The following is an 18,411-nucleotide window of genomic DNA, read 5'->3' as shown; positions in this document are numbered from 1 at the left end:
GTGGCCTGACAGATTTACAGCTGCTCAGAAATAATTTTCAACCAACATTAAAGTTGTTCATCTTGGTTGCAGTCAGGCTTGTGTATGTTGTTTTTAAGTCAACAGATCAGGCCTTTTGTAAAATGTGTGTAAGGAGTCTGGGAGTTGGTTTTTTCTGTAGTTACATCAAAGGATTTAGTTTGGTTCTTGATGTTCCCATTCTGGGTTTTGTCCTTTCTTTGCTCCAGGAGTCTAAAAAAACAACTAGGTGCAACAAATTATCTTCAGTTCCCCTTTATAGTTAGTATCCGGTGTCTGTTTTCTCCTTAAACACAAAAAGTCAATTTCTGTCTTTCTTCAGCTGATTTTGTGCATCAGTCTGTCTCTGGCTCATGACATGTTTAATTTGCTTGACAGGATATCTTCTGCATGCCTGATCAGATGCCTGAAGGAATTCACTCAAACTGGTAAACCTTACTGCACAGTTTTCACATAGATAGAATGAAAAAAAATCTAAATTCTAGTATGAATTTGCATGGCTTAAAATACCATTTAAAATGAGAGCACATCTTTATCCTGAATGAAATAAAATAAGCACAGGTAAAAACTGACTTAAAATGTTTCTGTGTTATGCAGTCAGTCCTTTCCCCTTTCAATCAAGCCTTAAGTGGAGCCAACCAGCTTTTATCTCCAGGCATGAGGCAGTCTTCTCACAACTTTTTTTTTGGTCTTTTTTTTTAAAAGGCTTCACATCTGAAGCTGATGGTGCATTTTTTTTCAGGGGAAAGCTTTGTCGCATCCGGCCGAATTTTCTGCCTGACACAGGATGTTTCTTTCTGGTTTTAACTTGGTGTCTCATTAGAATGACTTTTGGGTATTGAACTACCACAAGCAGTAGTCTGGATAAATCTGCAAAAGACTTCTAATCTTAAGCTTAAAATGCTGAGAAATACACTTCCTGCTTTTGCCAGGGGGAGGATGAGCAGCTCAATTTACTACTGCCAGCAGCACCTTTTAACACACCATATCCCTTTTATTGCAAAGTGTAAAGCCAACATTTTTGGTCGACCTATTTCTAGACCAGATGCAGTAACCTCCTGGAGCAACACTCCAGGATCTGTGCTCAATCAGGAAGCATAAAACCCTGGAACATGTCATTTAAGACTTTACTTCTTGTGTACTATTTAGAGGTTTAAGCGGCCGGCTGTAGCTGAACAAATATAACAGCAAATGTTTTTGTTTTTTTTATCATTATCATCAAGACTGAGGACTTTTTCCCCTGCTGCTGGTGTTCACCTTTTATATTTCTTCATATATGTGTGTTTCACCACAACAGATAAAGAAGAAGAAAACCGGAGACATGACAAGAAACTGGGAGGAATAACAAATACACCACAGCGAAACTAACAAGCCGGCACAAGGGAGAAAGGCGTTAAAAGATAGTACAGAATATAAACAAAGACAGCAACCTTACAAAAAAAAAACAATAAAGATACTTGACCAAATCTAACTAGTGGACAACAAACCACAGAGAAAAATCCAAAACCAAAAAATGCAAGCCGCAGACCATGAAATATTGTCTGTGGAAAGCTTTATATCAGCATTATGATGTCAGAATAAACACAAGATGCAGGTAGGAAATTCACAAAGGTTTAGATGAGGTCAAAATTTGAAAACAGACGTTGTGCCAGATGTCATCGGTACTGCAGCGATTTTGATCCCATTATAAGACGGTCTCTTGTATCGGCCATGCTTGGGTTCACGGCTTGTGAACAGAAATGTCCATTTCTGGAGGTCGTTTAGAGCTTTTGTGACCTGAAATATTTCAAAACAATAAAGACAGTTTGTTAAAAGAACTAAAAAAAAAAACTAACTAACTGAGAGGTTGAATATTTCAGGAAAATCTGATATTCATGTCGTGTCGTGTGCGTCATATGTCACTTGGTTTAAATTTCTGACATTTCAAATAGATTCCAAGACAAAGTCCTCCATCTATCTACACAAACTTTGGTTACTCATGCACACAAACCATTTACCAAATACAGTGGGTATTTTACCCACTCTCAACCATTACATTTCTACTTTGGCCTGAATGAAAAGTTAATAATTTCAGTAGTTAGTTAAATGTGTGTTCGAACAATGTGCCCAGGTTGAAAAGACTTCTCTCTCATGATAACAGACTTCAACAATGACACAGCACTTAACTCTCCTGGTAAGTTATATTAAATACAACTTTGTTTGACTGATGCACAGTTTTTCTTTATATCTGTGATAGAATACACTTACATCTAACTAATCAAGCACTGTTCTAAATGTAGCCAACAAACAATTATGAATGTAAGCTTTAGGAAATGTGGTGATAAAAAAAGTAGAATCTGATATAAAATACTCATAACAATCCATAATTTTGAACATCTCTGCAGCTAGACTATCCTGTTGTAATTGCTGCCATTATTATCTGTGGTGTTGGTGGGACGTTTCAGTATGGATTCTGTGTGTCCGTCATGACGTCCCCCTCTGCTGTAAGTAGAGTAACAAAGTTTGGATGGGTGCAGTCATTTGTATCAATCATTGATCTTTGTCAGCTACAAGAACCTTTACGACACCTCAGTGGAAATAAAGCAGAGTATATGTACTGGCGCATCTTATTGTTGCAGTTTATAAAAGAGCTGGTGAACAAAACCTGTGTGGATAGATACAGCGTCTCTTTGGAGCCATGGCATGTATCTCTCATCTGGTCCTGCACTGTGTCCATTTTCTGCATTGGGGGGTTATTTGGGTCGCTTGTGGCTGGTTCACTGACTTCAAAAATTGGCAGGTTGGTGCTCATAAACATGAAAGTCGCAACTTTTATCAGTCCTCTATGAGTGGCACCTTCAAAGAAACACATACTGAAACGCTCTCTGTTTCCCTGTTTCACAGGAAGAAATGCCTTTTGTTAAACAATTTTGTAGCTATATTTGGAGCGGTTTTGATGCTTTTAAGCCAAAGTGCCATGTCTTTTGAGATGATAATGGTGGGACGATTTCTCTATGGCATCAATTCAGGTAGTCACTTTATCTCTCTTTTTTCTGTCACTCATTTACGGACAGTCTCTATTCATGCAGGTGTATGTGTCGCTCTTTTCTCACACAAAAACAATTTTTAAAGGTCTGATTATCTTGCATCCTTTTCCAGGAGTGGGTCTTTCACTACACCCAATGTACCTGACTGAATGTGCTCCTAAGAGGCTGAGAGGGATGGTGGGTGTGACTGTTGCCACCTTCATGTCCTTGGGGAAGTTCTGTGGTCAGCTACTGGGGATCAGGTGAGGTGGCTGTTATCGTCTCTGCTAAGCTGAGTCAAGTAAGGACTAGTAGGTGTGGTGTTGTAGGTTCAAATAACAGCTCCAGTGTGGATCAGTGGTGTAGGGTGGGGTGGGGGTTTGGATCGTAGGTACACAATGGTTGTAAAAAAACCTCCCATGGCCTACTGAGCATCAAAGATGTACCACATATTTTATTTGTACCTTAAAGCTAGAAAAATAACAATGATAATAATTTTCTTAAATAATTCTGACTGATTATGTATTTTTTTAATTAATTAATTTTTTTTAATCAACATTCACATTTAGTCATTAATGACTCCACTTAAATGGCTTTCACTGTTTGGGCAACAGCTCCTCATGCAGGCCCCAGCACACACACCCACAGACCTTACACTAGTGGGACATCAAACAAATATTCAAAACTTTTCTGGCTTATAAGAACAAGTAAATTACAACAAATAGACACATAAATATTGGATAATTATCAAAATCCACATGCATCTGGGTTATGGTAGTGGTACTTGTGTTGCCCATCTTGCAACAGTGTGTTGTGGAAACACAAAGATGAACTGGAAAAATGCAATTCTCAATCAGAATGTTGAGAAGATGTGTGCCCAGTAGTTCTGTGAGGTGTTAGAGGTGTTAACCTCTTTTATAATCTCTGCAGTTATTTTAATGCGAGTGGCTCTCGCTGAAAAATTTAGACCCAAGTTGTGACAGAGTCTCACAGCTTTACAACACGCGCACCTTTAACAAGACAACTGGACCAGAGAGTGTTTTTGGAGACCGTGATCACTCTGCTCTTCCATATCTTAAAGTAGATATTACACTTGCAGTGAGTTGCTTGGCACAGAGAAGGAGTGGCCGTGGCTGCTTGGTTTCAACGGTTTCACTGCGCTGTTCCAGCTCCTCACCCTGCCCCTGCTGCCAGAGTCTCCCAGCTTCCTGTTGCTGGTCCGAGGGGACCGCCAGGCCTCTGAGAAAGGTGTGAGAAAGTTTTTTTTAAAACCATGGAGGATCCATTTCACAAATAGATTTAACCTTGTTGCGTGTTGGTTGACGTCATCCCCATCTAAACTTCCTACTTCGTGGGTCCTCTTTAGCTTTGAAGAGGCTATGGGGCGACAAAGACTCCAACAGGGAGGTGGAGGAGATGTTGGAGGAGAAGGCTGCCTTGCAGAGCGTCCGCAGCCACTCAGTGTTGGAGCTGATTCAGAACCGAACGTTTCGCTGGCAGCTCCTCACTATCATTGTTGCCTTTTCTGCGGTGCAGCTCTGTGGCATCAATACTGTGAGTTATTTGTCACACTAAACATTCACTTTTGCAGGAGATCTACATATGCTAACGGCACTTGGGGTACAGTAGATTCTTCCGTATGAACTGACTCAGTTTAAGTATTGTGTACTGATCTAAACCAATGATTAAGGCTGCTATGTATGCCCAAAGCATGAACAACTTCTCTGGCTCAAAATGAACCCCCAATAATTGCACACATCACTTCTATGAATATGAATTTCATGTACAAATGCTTCTCTCCAGGTGTACTTCTATTCTTTTGATGTGCTTCGTGCAGCTGGGATCCCAGAACAGAAGTTAGCGTATGCTGTTCTGGGAACAGGCCTGTGCGAACTGTTCACCTCTGTAGCCTCTGTAAGTCCCTTCTCACTGTCATCCGATCATGATTTGTACATATTTCAAAACCTGTATCAGTAAAACAGATTTTAAACATACAGCTATCAAAGTTTGTTTTATGCGACCAACTCATTGTGGTGTAAAAGAAAAAAAGGTCTCAAAATGTTTTCTCTATTGTAAACCACTCAGTTGACTGTCTTCATATGTGAGTATAGGGCCCCCATGTGGCTGTTTAATTATGTGCAACAACCACTGTTGTTGTTGTTACTGTACCAGACTCAAGGTGCTTTGATGTTGCAGTTTGTCATTATTGAGAGTGTGGGCAAGAAGGTCCTGATGTTCAGAGGGTACATGGGAATGTCTGCAACTCATGTTCTCCTCACCGTCGCTGTGTACCTGCAAGTGAGACTCTGCAAACCAGCCAATGTCTGATGCTTATTTCTATATGACATCTGAACAGCAACTTAAATTCTTTTGTTGTCCACAGAGTCATATCTCGTGGATGTCGTACTGCAGTTTGGTTCTCATTTTTCTCGTCATTTTCTTTTTTGCAAGTGGACCAGGTATATTTATACACAAGATCTTCGCTTATATTTGTTAAGTTTCAAAAAAGTAGAGCATATCCTGTTTGAGTCAACCAACAATGACATCATACTGACTTTTTTGCCCATCCTGTGTTCTTGATCCTAAGCCGCATCAACAGTTTCTCTTCCAGGGGAAATCTTAACTCAGTCATTCAAATCAGCTGGATACACACTCGGCTGCACCATCAATTGGACGGGCCTGTTTGTACTTGGGATGCTTTTCCCCATCTTAGTGGTAAGCACATTATCTACAAGGCCTGTTTTTATCCACAGGCTAGATGACTAATTAAATCAAATGTGTCATTAGATGAAATGCCTTACTCATACTGACAAGCAAATGTCTGATTTCCAGGAGAAACTGGGCAATTTTTGCTTCCTTATATTCGTGGTTTTCTGCCTCACTTGTGGGATACATGTGAGGTTCAACGTGCCTGATACCAAAAATCGGACGGCGTTGGAGATCGCCGCAGAGTTTAAGAGGATGCACTGCAAAGGTGCGGCATCGCAGAGGAAAAAGCCCACTGAGGAGGATCTAAGTGGAATCAAAACATATCAGACCAAATTCTGAGTGGATATCAAGAGTTTGGGAACCATTTGGAACAAGACTTCTGAACTGATTTGGTCTAACCTCTATCACTATTTTCCATCCAGGTTTGAATGATTGAGGGAATTTATTGTAGACGTTAAATGAGAATCTAATTTTGAGTTATAAGTTTAGTAATATAGTGTGTGTCTATATTTAAGAGTAATTAATGTACAATCCAAGTAACTGGCAAATGTGTAGCGAAGAGAAATAACTGCATAGCAGATAAAAAGAATAAAAATAGTTTTAAAGGAAATATTGGTTCAAACTGGTAACTATGAGTCAAAGCGGTGCTTTTCCACCTATAAAGAATTACCTGTCTTGGTTTTCAGGTGTGTGACAACATAATTTATATTTCCGAGTTTCTATTTTTTGCTGAAGTTAAATTACAAACCTTAAAAATGTCCTAAAGTCCGAAAACAAGACAGCATTCATCTGTGCTCTTGTAGTTAAAAAACATGCAATATTCATTAAAAGCCAAAGATATTCTTTTCTTTACACTGCAATCAAAATGTAAATTAACATAGCTGTATATAACACACCAACTTAAAACAGATCGAACAGAACCAAGATGGACTGGTAAGCATTAGCTTCACCTTGACCTGCTTACATACAGATGAGTCAGCTATCATTATTCATTACTGTAGTATGAATTCAACATCTTATTGGGAAGAACGTTTCCTGTCTGTGTGACATTTGCACTGTTGGCCATTTTTCCATGTGCTTGTGCAGAACTTACAGTAGCCTACATAACATAAAAAGTACCAACAGGGTAAATTCCATTAATTCATGCAGTGCTGCGCAAAAGACTTGAGCAAACCTCCTTTCGTTAAACATTGTCAGAAAAATGGAAACTACGTGAAACATTTTTTTTCAAGGTGTGGAAACCTATAAGGAGATAGAATAAGGCAGAAGCAGAGTTTGTATATATGTTAGAAGATAGACAGTCAATATTTGATATGAGCACCTTTGTTCTTTAAGTAGTCTTCAGGAATTGTTCTCCAGGCTACTTGAAGGATATTTCAAAGCTCTTCTTTGGGTGTTGGCTGCCTTTTGTACCATTTCCTGAAAAGATGATCCCACACTGCTTCAATAATGTAGAGGTCCAGGCTCTGGGGATGATTCATCCCTCCATAAGACCTGTTGACACTGATTTTCAGTCCACTTCTTGTGTCATAAGGCATACCTCAGCCTTTTCTCCCTGTTTCCCTTCCTTGAGAATGGCTTCTTGACAGCCACCCTTCCATGGAAGCTATTTCTGGTGACGCTTCAGTGAACAGTCGATGGATCCACTGAAGGCCCAGATGCATCTCTCAGGTCTTATGTCTTTGCTGGATTTTTTTTCCTATTTCTCAAGGACATCACTTAGTACAGATTCTGCTCATCTGCTGTAGAGGTTTTCAGTTGTTTTTTTGTAAGCCTGCCACTTCTTTTTTGGCCTCCGCTTGTCCTTTTTCCTCAGTTTTTTTAAGGGTACATTGCACAACATGCTGAGATACGTTTTAATCACCTTGTGGGAGCAGAAATACTATTCATGTCTGTCACGCTGTTTTATCTTTGGCATTTATGATAGTTGCAACAAAAGAAGAGGGAACAAATGAGGTATCTTTGGGACAGGCTGCTCGTAATTAAGTGTCTAAAGATACAATTAAAATTAGGTTATTTTCTGTTATGAGGAGACACAATGTGCTGGGTGATCTCTTGAGTAAAGCGCCTGAATGATTCATAGGTAGGTGTTAAGTAGCTTTAAAAAAAGAAAAGAAAAAAAACAACATCAGCAAAAACCATTTCTCCAGAAATGATCAAGAACTAAGAATAAAGAAAACAGAAGTGTCACAAGACTTTTGCATAGTACTGTATATAAATGATCAAATTTCAAGACAAAGAACTCTCTCTACTTCAGAGATAAAATCTCTCATAGAAATGTTCACTGTTCAAAATACAAGTTTCACAATTGTCTGATCAATAGTCAAAGTGGCACATCTAAATAATCTTATAACTAAAAAAGATCTACCTGTGAAACACCTTCAGTTATTAGGAACACCCTAAACCTGCATGTTCCTGCAGTTTATTATTCGAGACCACGGAGTGGAAGCATGTAGACTTTTTGCTTTAAAATAAGCTTGAAATTCAAGTTTGCTGTATGACTGTAATACTTGGAGCACGAATATAACACTTCTGGACTCGGGCGCAGCATCTATTTAAATAAAAACCCAATTCACCACAAATCAAAATATCTGAACTGTTTTGCTTTGACACAACTTGAGCTGTTTGGGTCACAGCAAGACCGACAGTCACTGGGGAACTCCCACCAACCTACGCACACACGCGGCCCCGGCACATGTGTGCGCCTCTGATAACACAATCTTCACGCTCAAAGCCGCAGGGCCCGCAGGACGAATGCGTGTCAAATACCAAAGGCGAGATGCTAGATGCGCGCTGTCCTTCGTAACCAACAAGCACATAGTCAGCTGCGGACGTCAGCGGAGAGAAAACACAGGACCACGCCCTCAAAACTTGGGTGAAACTGATCATTTAAAGGCCCCTTCAATGACTGACGACTGGAAGTGTTGACCGCAGAAGAGTTCATCACAAGACCTGGACTTCAGGAGGCCATGGACATATTTCCCAGCTACTCCAATAATGAGCCAAAGGTGAAGACAGACTTTGAACAAAAGTGAGTTCTATCTATTTTGGAGTTTCTGTGCCTAATTGGTCCTAACAGCAGGTCGGGAAATGACTTATTGTAAATTACTAGAAATTCTGAGAAAAATTCAGACCATAAATAATAATCTCCACTGGTGTTTTTCACAAATCAGAAGGCTGTATGACGTCCTCTTCTGCATAACTTTACACCCTGGCACTAAATAATTGAATCAGCAGATACTTGAGCTGCCCCCACCCCTCCCTTCTTCCACCAGTTTTAATTTGTTGGATTGATCTGAAGAGGAATTCACAAAACAAGAGTTTACAGGTGAATTATTTACAACAACCCTATGGATTTTTTATGGACTGTCTAAGAGGGTTGAGACTGAGTCATCAAGACCATAGATGGACATCCCTCCTCTGTCAGGCTGTCTGAGAAAGTTTCACAGGAAACTATTTATGGTTACAGCACAACAACAGTCTGTTGAAAACGCACCATGTTGGGGAATTAATAACCATTTGAAACAGTGGCAATGATAGCATAGGGTTATTGATAACATCACTTGCCTCCACCCTGCCCCACTCCCACTGAGGGACAGTGAGAGCTAAAACTAGATCAAGAAGATTATGTTTTGATGGAAAACATACAGTAAGAAACTGCAAGAATGCCAAAGAACATGACATAAAACAACAACAAAAAAAGGGAGCTCATCAGTGTTTAATGACTTTTGGCCCCTGTGCTCATTTTAATCTAATCTCAGAGCAGAACCGATGCTTACAAACTGATAAAGATCTGAATGTCTGCTTCAACGTGTTAAACCTTTACCTGTAGCATGTAACTGTGCACATTTCAGCTGTGCTTTTTGGGTTTGATCGCATGCAGGGTGTTCGTCAATCGAAGCCTGACACTGGAAAACATCAAATGCTATGGCTTCGACATGGACTACACACTGGCAGGTAAGTAAAGGAAAAAATGACCTTTGTGTCATCACGAGGAGGCTGCATGTCATTGCATTCTGCTTTGTACAGAACTGTCTTAGGCAGGCGATTCATTGGTTGTGTGGTAATGATTTGCTGTATGTGCATTTTGGTTTGAAGTGTATAAGTCTCCTGACTACGAGAGCATGGGGTTTGAGCTCCTAAGAGACAGAATGGTTTCTATTGGATACCCTCATGAGCTTCTGCGCTACACATATGACCCCAGCTTCCCCACTCGGTTAGTTGGAAGTTTTTCTGTGTTTTTAGCTGTGTTATTGATGTGCCGTTTCAACTGAATTCCTGATTTCCCTTGTCCTCATTTGTCCTCCTCCCAGTGGTTTAGTGGTTGACACCAAATATGGAAACCTCCTGAAAGTGGATTCTAATGGCAATATTTTAGTCTGCAGCCATGGGTTCCGCTTCCTCAAACTGTAAAGTTTACAATTTGTTAACAGTTTTGTAAAATTTTAGCCAGTTTCTTTAACTTGACTGGTAATAATAATAATCATTTTTTTGGTCGACAGGGAAGACATCCAGAACTACTATCCAAACAGGTTCATCCAAAGAGATGACACAGACCGCTTTTACATTCTTAACACCCTATTCAATCTTTCAGGTACAGAATTAAGTCCTTTTTTTCCCCCTTGTTATTACATTTTTAATTAGAAACTGGGAGTAAATTCAAATGTGAAAATCCTATCTTTTAGTTTTGCAGTCCTTACTTTTCCAAGAGTTCAATCAAAATTTTAAAATAGTGCCATATAAACAATTCACTTGCATCCTACAGAAACTTATCTCTACGCCTGCCTTGTGGATTTCTTCACCAGATGCACCAGATACACAAAGTAAGTGAACACACTTTGTTATCCCCATAAGTTTGACTGCTGCAAGGCCTGAACTATTCTATATTTACCCATGAAATAAAACTTCTCATCCTCCTCTGCTGTTGAACTCTCCCAGCCTCCTCAAAGGTTTCCAGCACGGCGACTTGTTAATGTCCTACAGAAGCATGTTCCAGGATGTTCGAGATGCAATGGATTACATTCACGATACAGTAAGCTATTAAGCATTATAGTGCTGCATCCTACAAGTTACAGAAAAAACTCTGCATGCGTGTGACCCCTCGCCTTAGCTTGTGCTCTAAATATTAAAATTAGAATTGTGTGTCGCACAGGGGATCCTGAAAGAACGAACTATCAAGAATTTGGAGAAATACGTAATCAGAGATGTGAGTAAACCGAGCAGCTTGTGTTCGTGAATGTACTTTAGTTCTCTGAATGCATGGAATACTTTTCCTTTTTGTTGCAGCCAAAGATGCCTGTACTTTTGACCCAGATTAAAGAGGTAGCCAAGGCCTTTCTCGCTACCAACAGTGACTACAACTATACAGAGGTGAGCGCACAAGCTTAAATTATGCCAGGACTAATTCTCCTGACAATGAATGAGAAAACAGTGGTGAAGTTCAAAGTTCTCTCTTTTTCTCCACTTTGCTTTCCTCTTTAAGGCCATCATGACATACCTGCTTGAAAGTCAAACCAATGTAAGGCAGTTTTAACAGCAATGAGGATTTGTAGAACATGCAAATTTTACCAGTTCATATCAGCTTAACATTGTTCTTTATTGCAGCCTACAGTTCCAAAAGTCTCCTGGCGCTCCTACTTTGACCTTGTTGTCGTGGACACCAAGAAGCCGCTGTTCTTTGCAGATGGGACTGTGCTGAGACAAGTGGACACGGTATGTAAAAATGTCTCCCGCAGAGGGTTTCACACATGATATTGAGTGTCAGCACGTTTTAATGTCAGTTTCATGTCTTTTGAACCCAGAACACAGGAAAACTGCGCATTGGGACTTACACTGGTGACCTGCAGCATGGAACAGTGTACTCCGGAGGTGAGCTGAAATTGTCAGATTACTGAGCAAAAACAAGAGTACAAAACAAGCATTTTAGAGATTTTCGTGGCTTTTGCTTTCACTGTGATTAAATGGAAGATGTGTCTTCGAGAGTGGCTGTGCACAGTTTGGAAAATGTAATCTAAGATAGGCTGGTCATTCTGACGCTGTGAGGGAGGGACAATGCTTAACGTTTTTAATCCTTTTTAAAGACAATAGTACAGGAACTGGGGCTTTGCTCTTACTTTTATTAATTATTTTAGCTTTAACTGAATATTGTAGATACATTTAAACCTCAAAACAAACAGCCATTATTCAGAAAAATAGATTGATAAAAGCCTAAGTATGGAAACAAACTGATGCTGATCAAATTCACATTTTAAATTTCATATGTCATATGATTTAAAATCATATAAAATTGAGCTCTTAAAACAATTAATTCAATTTGTGCAACGTTCATTTTGTTTTTTCCAATGGAAACCTTAACCTTCTGTTCTAATCTATGACCCCGTAAAAAAGTTTTGAAATCACATTTTCGAACATCCCCTGTACAGTGATTAATGGTTCTTAACACTCGTCTCTCTTGATCACATTTACTTACTTAGAAGTCTTTAATCCCTTCATGCCTCAAAATGGCATAGGTCTAACATCCTGTGCTTCTTTTAACATGAATGGGTCTGTGAATTTGTATATTATTATCAAACAGCTGTTAATGTGTTGCTTAGATAAACCTTGTTCCTGATCATCAGTTCTGACGAGCTACACAACACAATTTCAGAACCGTAGATGTGGTTCTGCTCTTCAAATTCAGACATTAAAACAGTTCCTTCATGTCTGAAAATGAAGGAAAATGTAGACTGTACCAGCTCTTCCATGCTGACCTCACTGGCTGTGTCTTCAGGATCTTCAGACATTGTCTGTGACCTGTTGGATGTCAAAGGCAAGGACATCCTCTACGTTGGAGATCACATCTTTGGCGACATCCTCAAATCTAAGAAACGTCAGGGCTGGAAGACTTTCCTGGTCGTACCGGAGCTCACCAAGGAGCTGCAAGTGTGGGAGGAAAAGAGAAGTAAGAGCAAGAAGACTCAGTCCTGTCTTCATTCCCTCAGTTGGTGGTTTTCAAAGATGGGTTGACATTTTTTTGATTTTTCAGATCTGTTTGAGGAGCTGAAACGGCTCGATGTCTTCTTAGCTGAACTTTACAAGTGAGTCTGTCTCAATCTGCATATTTGTATATTTGGTAGTTAAGTGCTTAAAAAACACCAAAAATTAATCACAAGAGACTTTGAAATGAAAGTAGATTATGTGTTTTTCATCATTTAAGCCCTATTATACCTGTGTTTTTAGTTATGGGAAGCTGTAAAGGATTCAGAACAGACATTCTTAGACATAAGAAAAGACGTTATTGAGGACAAGCCCTCATGTGATCAGTTTCACCACCTACCAATGCTTTTTGTGAGCAAAGTTTGAAAGGCTGCTGCTCTGTTTGCACGAAAGACCAAAAGACGCAGTTTCAACAAAATATTTTCAAGCAGAAACTTGATTTAAGAAAAAAAAAGATGGCTGGTGAAGCAAAAGATAAAAATGAACCTATTTGCAACTGCGATATGCAGAAAAACTGTAGCTCATTTTATCATTAGCTCTTCTAATTTTGTTGCAGAGGTTAATGCAAGCAGTTGTTTCAAAGTCAGGCTGAAAAAACATAAACTTTCATTTATCTTCACTTCTCATACTATTTTCAAATTTAAAACGCCTGAAATGCTCCTCCTCCTTCTGACCAGCAGGGGGAGCAAAAGCACCTTTACAGTACTTTCATGCATTCTGGTGTTACAGCGCACATCAGAGAAGGAAAACAAAGTATTACATGTATAGATAATTCAGGGTTAACAATAGGTTACAAGCTATCACCCTCAGCTAAATCGTACACTGCGTACTTGATGCGGAATTTTTTCCAGGATCTTTGCTCGCTTCATTCACGATCCACAGCATCTTAGATGAAGCCATGCATTACTTGTTCATTATTTTTCTTTGTTGTCTGAAGGCACCTGGACAGCGGTAGTCGAGAGTGTTCCAACATCAGTGCCATTCAGACGAGAATGAAGGTAAGCATCAAAAGTTAAATCAAAACTTTTGTGCGTGAGCTTTTACTGCCTGTTGTCTTAGTCACTCCAATTAGGGATATGTCAACACCAGATACAATGTATTTACAACAAACCCTGCCTCCTTGCGTGTATGCTGGTAGCTTAAGTCCACGCAGTAAGATCCAGACTTTAAGCATCATGAGATAATAAGAATCCTCTTGTAATGCGCTTAAAACATTACATTAATGCATGTCTACAGTTTGAGAACTCGTTGCTTCAGCTAATCGTCGCGCTGTTTGGGTGTGTCTGCAGGTGCTGACCCACAGAATGGACATGTCCTATGGTCAGATGGGCAGCCTCCTGCGTACCGGCTCCACGCAGACGCTGTTTGCCAGCCAGCTGATACGCTATGCAGATCTGTACTCCTCAACCTGCATGAACCTGCTGCACTACCCCTTCAATTACCTCTTCATGGCTCCTCCCGTCCTGGTTAGTCCCCTTCCCCTCTCTCCCTCACACATATGACAGATAAGCACATGAGCGTCTCTCAAAGGTTCTAATGGTGGTCGGTCTTTTTTCAGATGCCCCACGAGTCAGCCTCACAGAACTCTGCTGAAGTTGCTTCATCAGAGATGATCGTGAACAACCACGCCATCACGACCAGCATAAACTGAGGTTTGCATCTCAATAGGATGAAATATGAATATTCTCCTCGGGTTTTGTCATGATCGAAATGAATGGAATTTATCTCCCCCCCTCTCTCCTGTCTTGCTGAAGACCACCATGAAGGCAGCACAGTGTCTTGTGACGTTCCTCTTTACGTCATGGTCAGTGATGAAGGTGACCTGTGCACATATGAAGGGGCTCCTTAAAGCCACGACGTGCCACCTTTAGCATACTTATTGCTCCACCTGCTGGATATAAATTGTTTCGCCACGTAAAGGCTTACCTTATAAAACACGTTGACAACGTGTGATCAAAAGCAAATACAGGCTCAGGGTTATTGTAAATAAGATTGTTTTTACATCGAGTGGTGCAAGTGCACTTTACAGCTGAAGTTTGTGAAATGGTTTTTACGATAAAAAACGTTATTTATTTTCCTTTTTGTTGTTGTTGTCCATTCTCTGTTGAATCGATTCAATAAATCATTCCTTTTGTTTGCTTACTGTTTTTATTTTATTTTATTATTATTGTTATTATTGGAGCATTTTTAGGTCTAATCACCTGTGTGTCTCTGTGGCTTTCACTACAAACAATATTAGGGCTATCTCTTTTATAGAAAGAGATAGCAGTGCAGTGATAGTTGCAGTTGCAGTGACAGTTGCTCGCATTAGAATTGTTTATAGCACTGTCTGTCAGATACAATAAACAAACCAACAAAGAACAGAACCTCTGACTTTTATCGTTTTCTTTGTGGAAATATATCGATGCAGATCATGTAAAACCAGGACAAGACGTATAAGAAGAATGAAATATATTAGTTAATTTCAAAATAGGGAATTATCAATATTGTTATTAGTAGTATTAGTATTATTATTATCATCAACTGAGCATTACAGTTTTTCTTGCTGCACTACACCGACTGTCCACTAGATGGCACTTAATTACCTCTGCAGCAAACCTAAGCATCGATCCTTCTCAAGCTACAGATTGTATTCATATTCGTTCCAAACAGATTCTGGTTTTATACCACAAAACAGTAATGTGCCCTCGTGTTCATAAGTATAATCCATTTGATTGGAGGCAAATGCAGCCTCTCCTCTAATCTTAAGTAGGAGCAGTCAAACTGGTATGTGTTTTTTGCACATCACATAATAAACCATTTATACTTTACAATTGTCATTGAGTGGCCATGAAATTTACATTAGGAGCCTCTGGTAGGATCCTCATTCATTAACAAAAGCTATGGTGTAATCAGATGTGATTATTATACAACACATCCACACAATGACACACATGTAGACCTGTGTGGTCCTGTGCTACACACTCTGGTTCACACATTCCTGCTCTTATAAGAGCTAACACACACACACACCCTCCTCGCTGTATGATGTCAGAGCTGTGATTATGTATAAGAGGTTTCCTTTTTTTTTTTTTTCGCTCACAGGAAATGGTCCAGTCTTCTTTCAGAGTATCCCACTTTTCCTGTTGGGCTCCTGCACAGATGCACATATTGTTCTTATGTGGCTTTTTATTTCAGCCACATTTCACACTGCAGGGGAGCATGTGAGCAGTGGCGACTGATAACAAAGAAAAGAAGAAAAACAAAGCCCCCAAGATCTTAAAACGTACGGTTTTACCAGTAAGATGCTGAGTTAAAATCATTGTAACAAAAAGACGATGATTTAAACTCTGTGGGCCATTCCAGCTCCATCAAGACTCATGCTTCTATTTCTGTGTCTGTTTAGTTGAATTATTTTCTATCCGTGAGGGTTTTCAGATTTGGAACTTTTTGGCCGCAAGGAGCATTTTCCTGGCCCCTTTATTTGTTTATTAGCGCCTCCTCCTCACATTTCCTAGATGATTTCATTACTTGTATCAAGGCTTTTTTGGTTTGTTTGCATTTCCTTTGCCATTGTCCTTTGGTCACCTGTATTTATTGTTGCTGTATCATTTGGTCCATTTTGTCATATTTTATTTTTCCTGCCGTTGAACATCTTTCATCTCTGCTAAACGATGTAATTCCCCCCCATTGTGATTCACCTGGATATGCATAAACCATCTGTTATTTCAGGTTTAATGAAAATGATTGAAACCAACAAAAAAGACGTCATTTGGTGTAGTTTTTTTTTTTTCATTGAATCCCTATTTTATCATTATTTATTCACTGACCAGACAAACTGCTGCCTATCTCTTTGAGGACAGTCGCTCCGTGTTTAAACCTATTTCGGAGCAAGTTAAAGCTCTTGTGGAGACTATGGGATGTAAATTTTCCTTTTGAGATGCCACAGCCCAGCTTGTAATGTTTAGTCTGAAAACGAGAGCTGCTTTCAGCTCTGAGTGTAGTAAAAATAGGGAGCAATTTGCTCCCTATCAAACACACAAACTGTTCTTACTGAGACTTGCTGTCTTTCTCTGATGAAACCAAGCTTTTGGTGGCATTCCATATATATCCAACCAAACACACACTCACATGCACACCTTTCCCCTCCATTAGACAATATACACTGTACTGCACTGTGATGTAAGAGCAGTGCAGCAGAAGCATCAAAGTATCAGTTTCTCTGTACTTTTGTTTAGAGTTTCATCCACTTGTTACTCTGCAGATGGATCCATTACAGCGTCTGATAACACTCTTATTAATCACAGAAAGCTGGAGAGGGAAGAGGAGACTGTTTGCAGTGTTCAGGATGCAACAGAAATCTTTCTCGTGATTTAGGGACTTTTTTCTTTCATTAATAAAGGGCATCATAATGACTGCAAGTCTCGAAATGAAATAAAAAACAGTGGCAGGTCTACTTTTTCAGAGAGACGCTTAGCCTCAGAAATCCAAATAAATCAGCACACCAACACAACAGCTCAGCTTGCTGAAGAGTTCTCCTGCGTCACCGGCTTTTAAATCTTTATCATTAACATCTAGTTAGAGCGTGAAAGATGCTGGGTAGCTGATGGAACATCTACTAATCTTTATTTTGTTCAAGTCTTCGACTTGTGAGCCGCCTCCTGATTCCCACCCCTCGATTAATGCATTTACGAAAATATGACTTTTCTTAAGGCATCTGTGGTTTTCTGTGCTTTTTCTACCAATTCAAATGGTTCACACTGGGTGGAAGATTAACCATGAAGCATGTCTAGTGCTTTTCCATTTTTTTTCCCATTCCTATTTTGAGTTTTTGGAGACCATCATTTGCTCTGGACCTGTCAATAAAATTCTAGCTACTCTGGGTGAATTTACAGGAGCTAATAAATGTATTTTACTTGGGTTACGGTGCTCTGGAAATAGAAACATTATAGATCATTTATAATCAGTTTGAATGTATGAAAAAAAGGCAAAAACTAGTTATAGAACTATCATTTTTTAAAGGAGCAGCTTGAGACTCCAATATGGAAAAGCAACAAGCTGTTTTTCTCATGAGTTTTAATGACTTAATAAACTATATTACTGAAGTTAAAGTGTGTGTAAGAATTATCCAGCCAACACTAATATTTTTTAACAAAAGATATTGCTCTCCAAAATGCCTTTTTATTCCCCCCAATAAGAAAAACATGGAACAAATTAGATTAATTTTATTATCTTTATTCAGAACAGCTGACAGGAGAAACTATTTCTTTAATAAAGACAGTTAAGAAACAACTAGGGAAAATAAAACAATTAGCATATACCTCCATATGTAGACATGTTTATCATTAATTATGTAATTGTGACATGTTTTTTGAGCTTTTTAACTGTTTCTATCACTTCTTTCCAGAAGAATTCTCTGGCAGTGATTTCATTTGTTTAAAGAAATTCATTAGCAGCATCCAAAGAGAAACACATCTGCTCATGAACAGCAGCCATAGAAATCAATAAGAAGAAAAAAAAGAACAAACAAAACATTTGCTCTTTTGAGTTTCATGTTGTCCTGTTACTAATGACATGCAGATGCCACATTAGCTTGTATTCTGTGTGCTTTAAGCTCTCGGATTCACACTGAAAGCTGCTCAAAAAAAGCACCGCTGACATGTTGGGTTTCATTGCTGCTCTTTGCAGTCAGATAACTGCAGAAGCACCACCGTCCCCCATTCCA

General features: G+C 39.4%; 2 protein-coding genes across 2 annotated transcripts; both read left to right on the top strand.

The window, feature by feature from the left end:
• The first annotated feature begins 2,167 nt into the window (after positions 1-2,167).
• slc2a11l (solute carrier family 2 member 11, like) lies at positions 2,168-6,084 on the top strand. Its single transcript, XM_072372669.1, has 12 exons — positions 2,168-2,191; positions 2,403-2,501; positions 2,637-2,797; positions 2,902-3,026; positions 3,157-3,286; positions 4,123-4,271; positions 4,390-4,577; positions 4,827-4,937; positions 5,220-5,321; positions 5,407-5,482; positions 5,611-5,738; positions 5,856-6,084. The coding sequence occupies exons 1-12, from the start codon at positions 2,168-2,170 to the stop codon at positions 6,069-6,071; spliced, it is 1,509 nt and encodes a 502-aa protein (XP_072228770.1). The 3' UTR covers positions 6,072-6,084.
• A 2,455-nt stretch (positions 6,085-8,539) lies between these two features.
• On the top strand, positions 8,540-16,057 carry nt5c2l1 (5'-nucleotidase, cytosolic II, like 1). Its single transcript, XM_072371905.1, has 18 exons — positions 8,540-8,763; positions 9,616-9,689; positions 9,831-9,948; positions 10,046-10,141; positions 10,235-10,326; positions 10,498-10,555; positions 10,671-10,764; positions 10,885-10,938; positions 11,019-11,102; positions 11,215-11,250; positions 11,337-11,444; positions 11,534-11,600; positions 12,502-12,672; positions 12,757-12,808; positions 13,645-13,705; positions 13,997-14,173; positions 14,266-14,359; positions 14,462-16,057. The coding sequence occupies exons 1-17, from the start codon at positions 8,702-8,704 to the stop codon at positions 14,356-14,358; spliced, it is 1,497 nt and encodes a 498-aa protein (XP_072228006.1). The 5' UTR covers positions 8,540-8,701; the 3' UTR covers position 14,359; positions 14,462-16,057.
• The last annotated feature ends 2,354 nt before the right edge of the window (positions 16,058-18,411 follow it).

This window comes from Leuresthes tenuis, unplaced genomic scaffold (assembly GCF_036924035.1).
Source record: "Leuresthes tenuis unplaced genomic scaffold, fLeuTen1.0.hap1 SCAF_19, whole genome shotgun sequence".
Taxonomy (NCBI): domain Eukaryota; kingdom Metazoa; phylum Chordata; class Actinopteri; order Atheriniformes; family Atherinopsidae; genus Leuresthes; species Leuresthes tenuis.
This window is presented reverse-complemented; position numbering and strand designations above follow the sequence as displayed.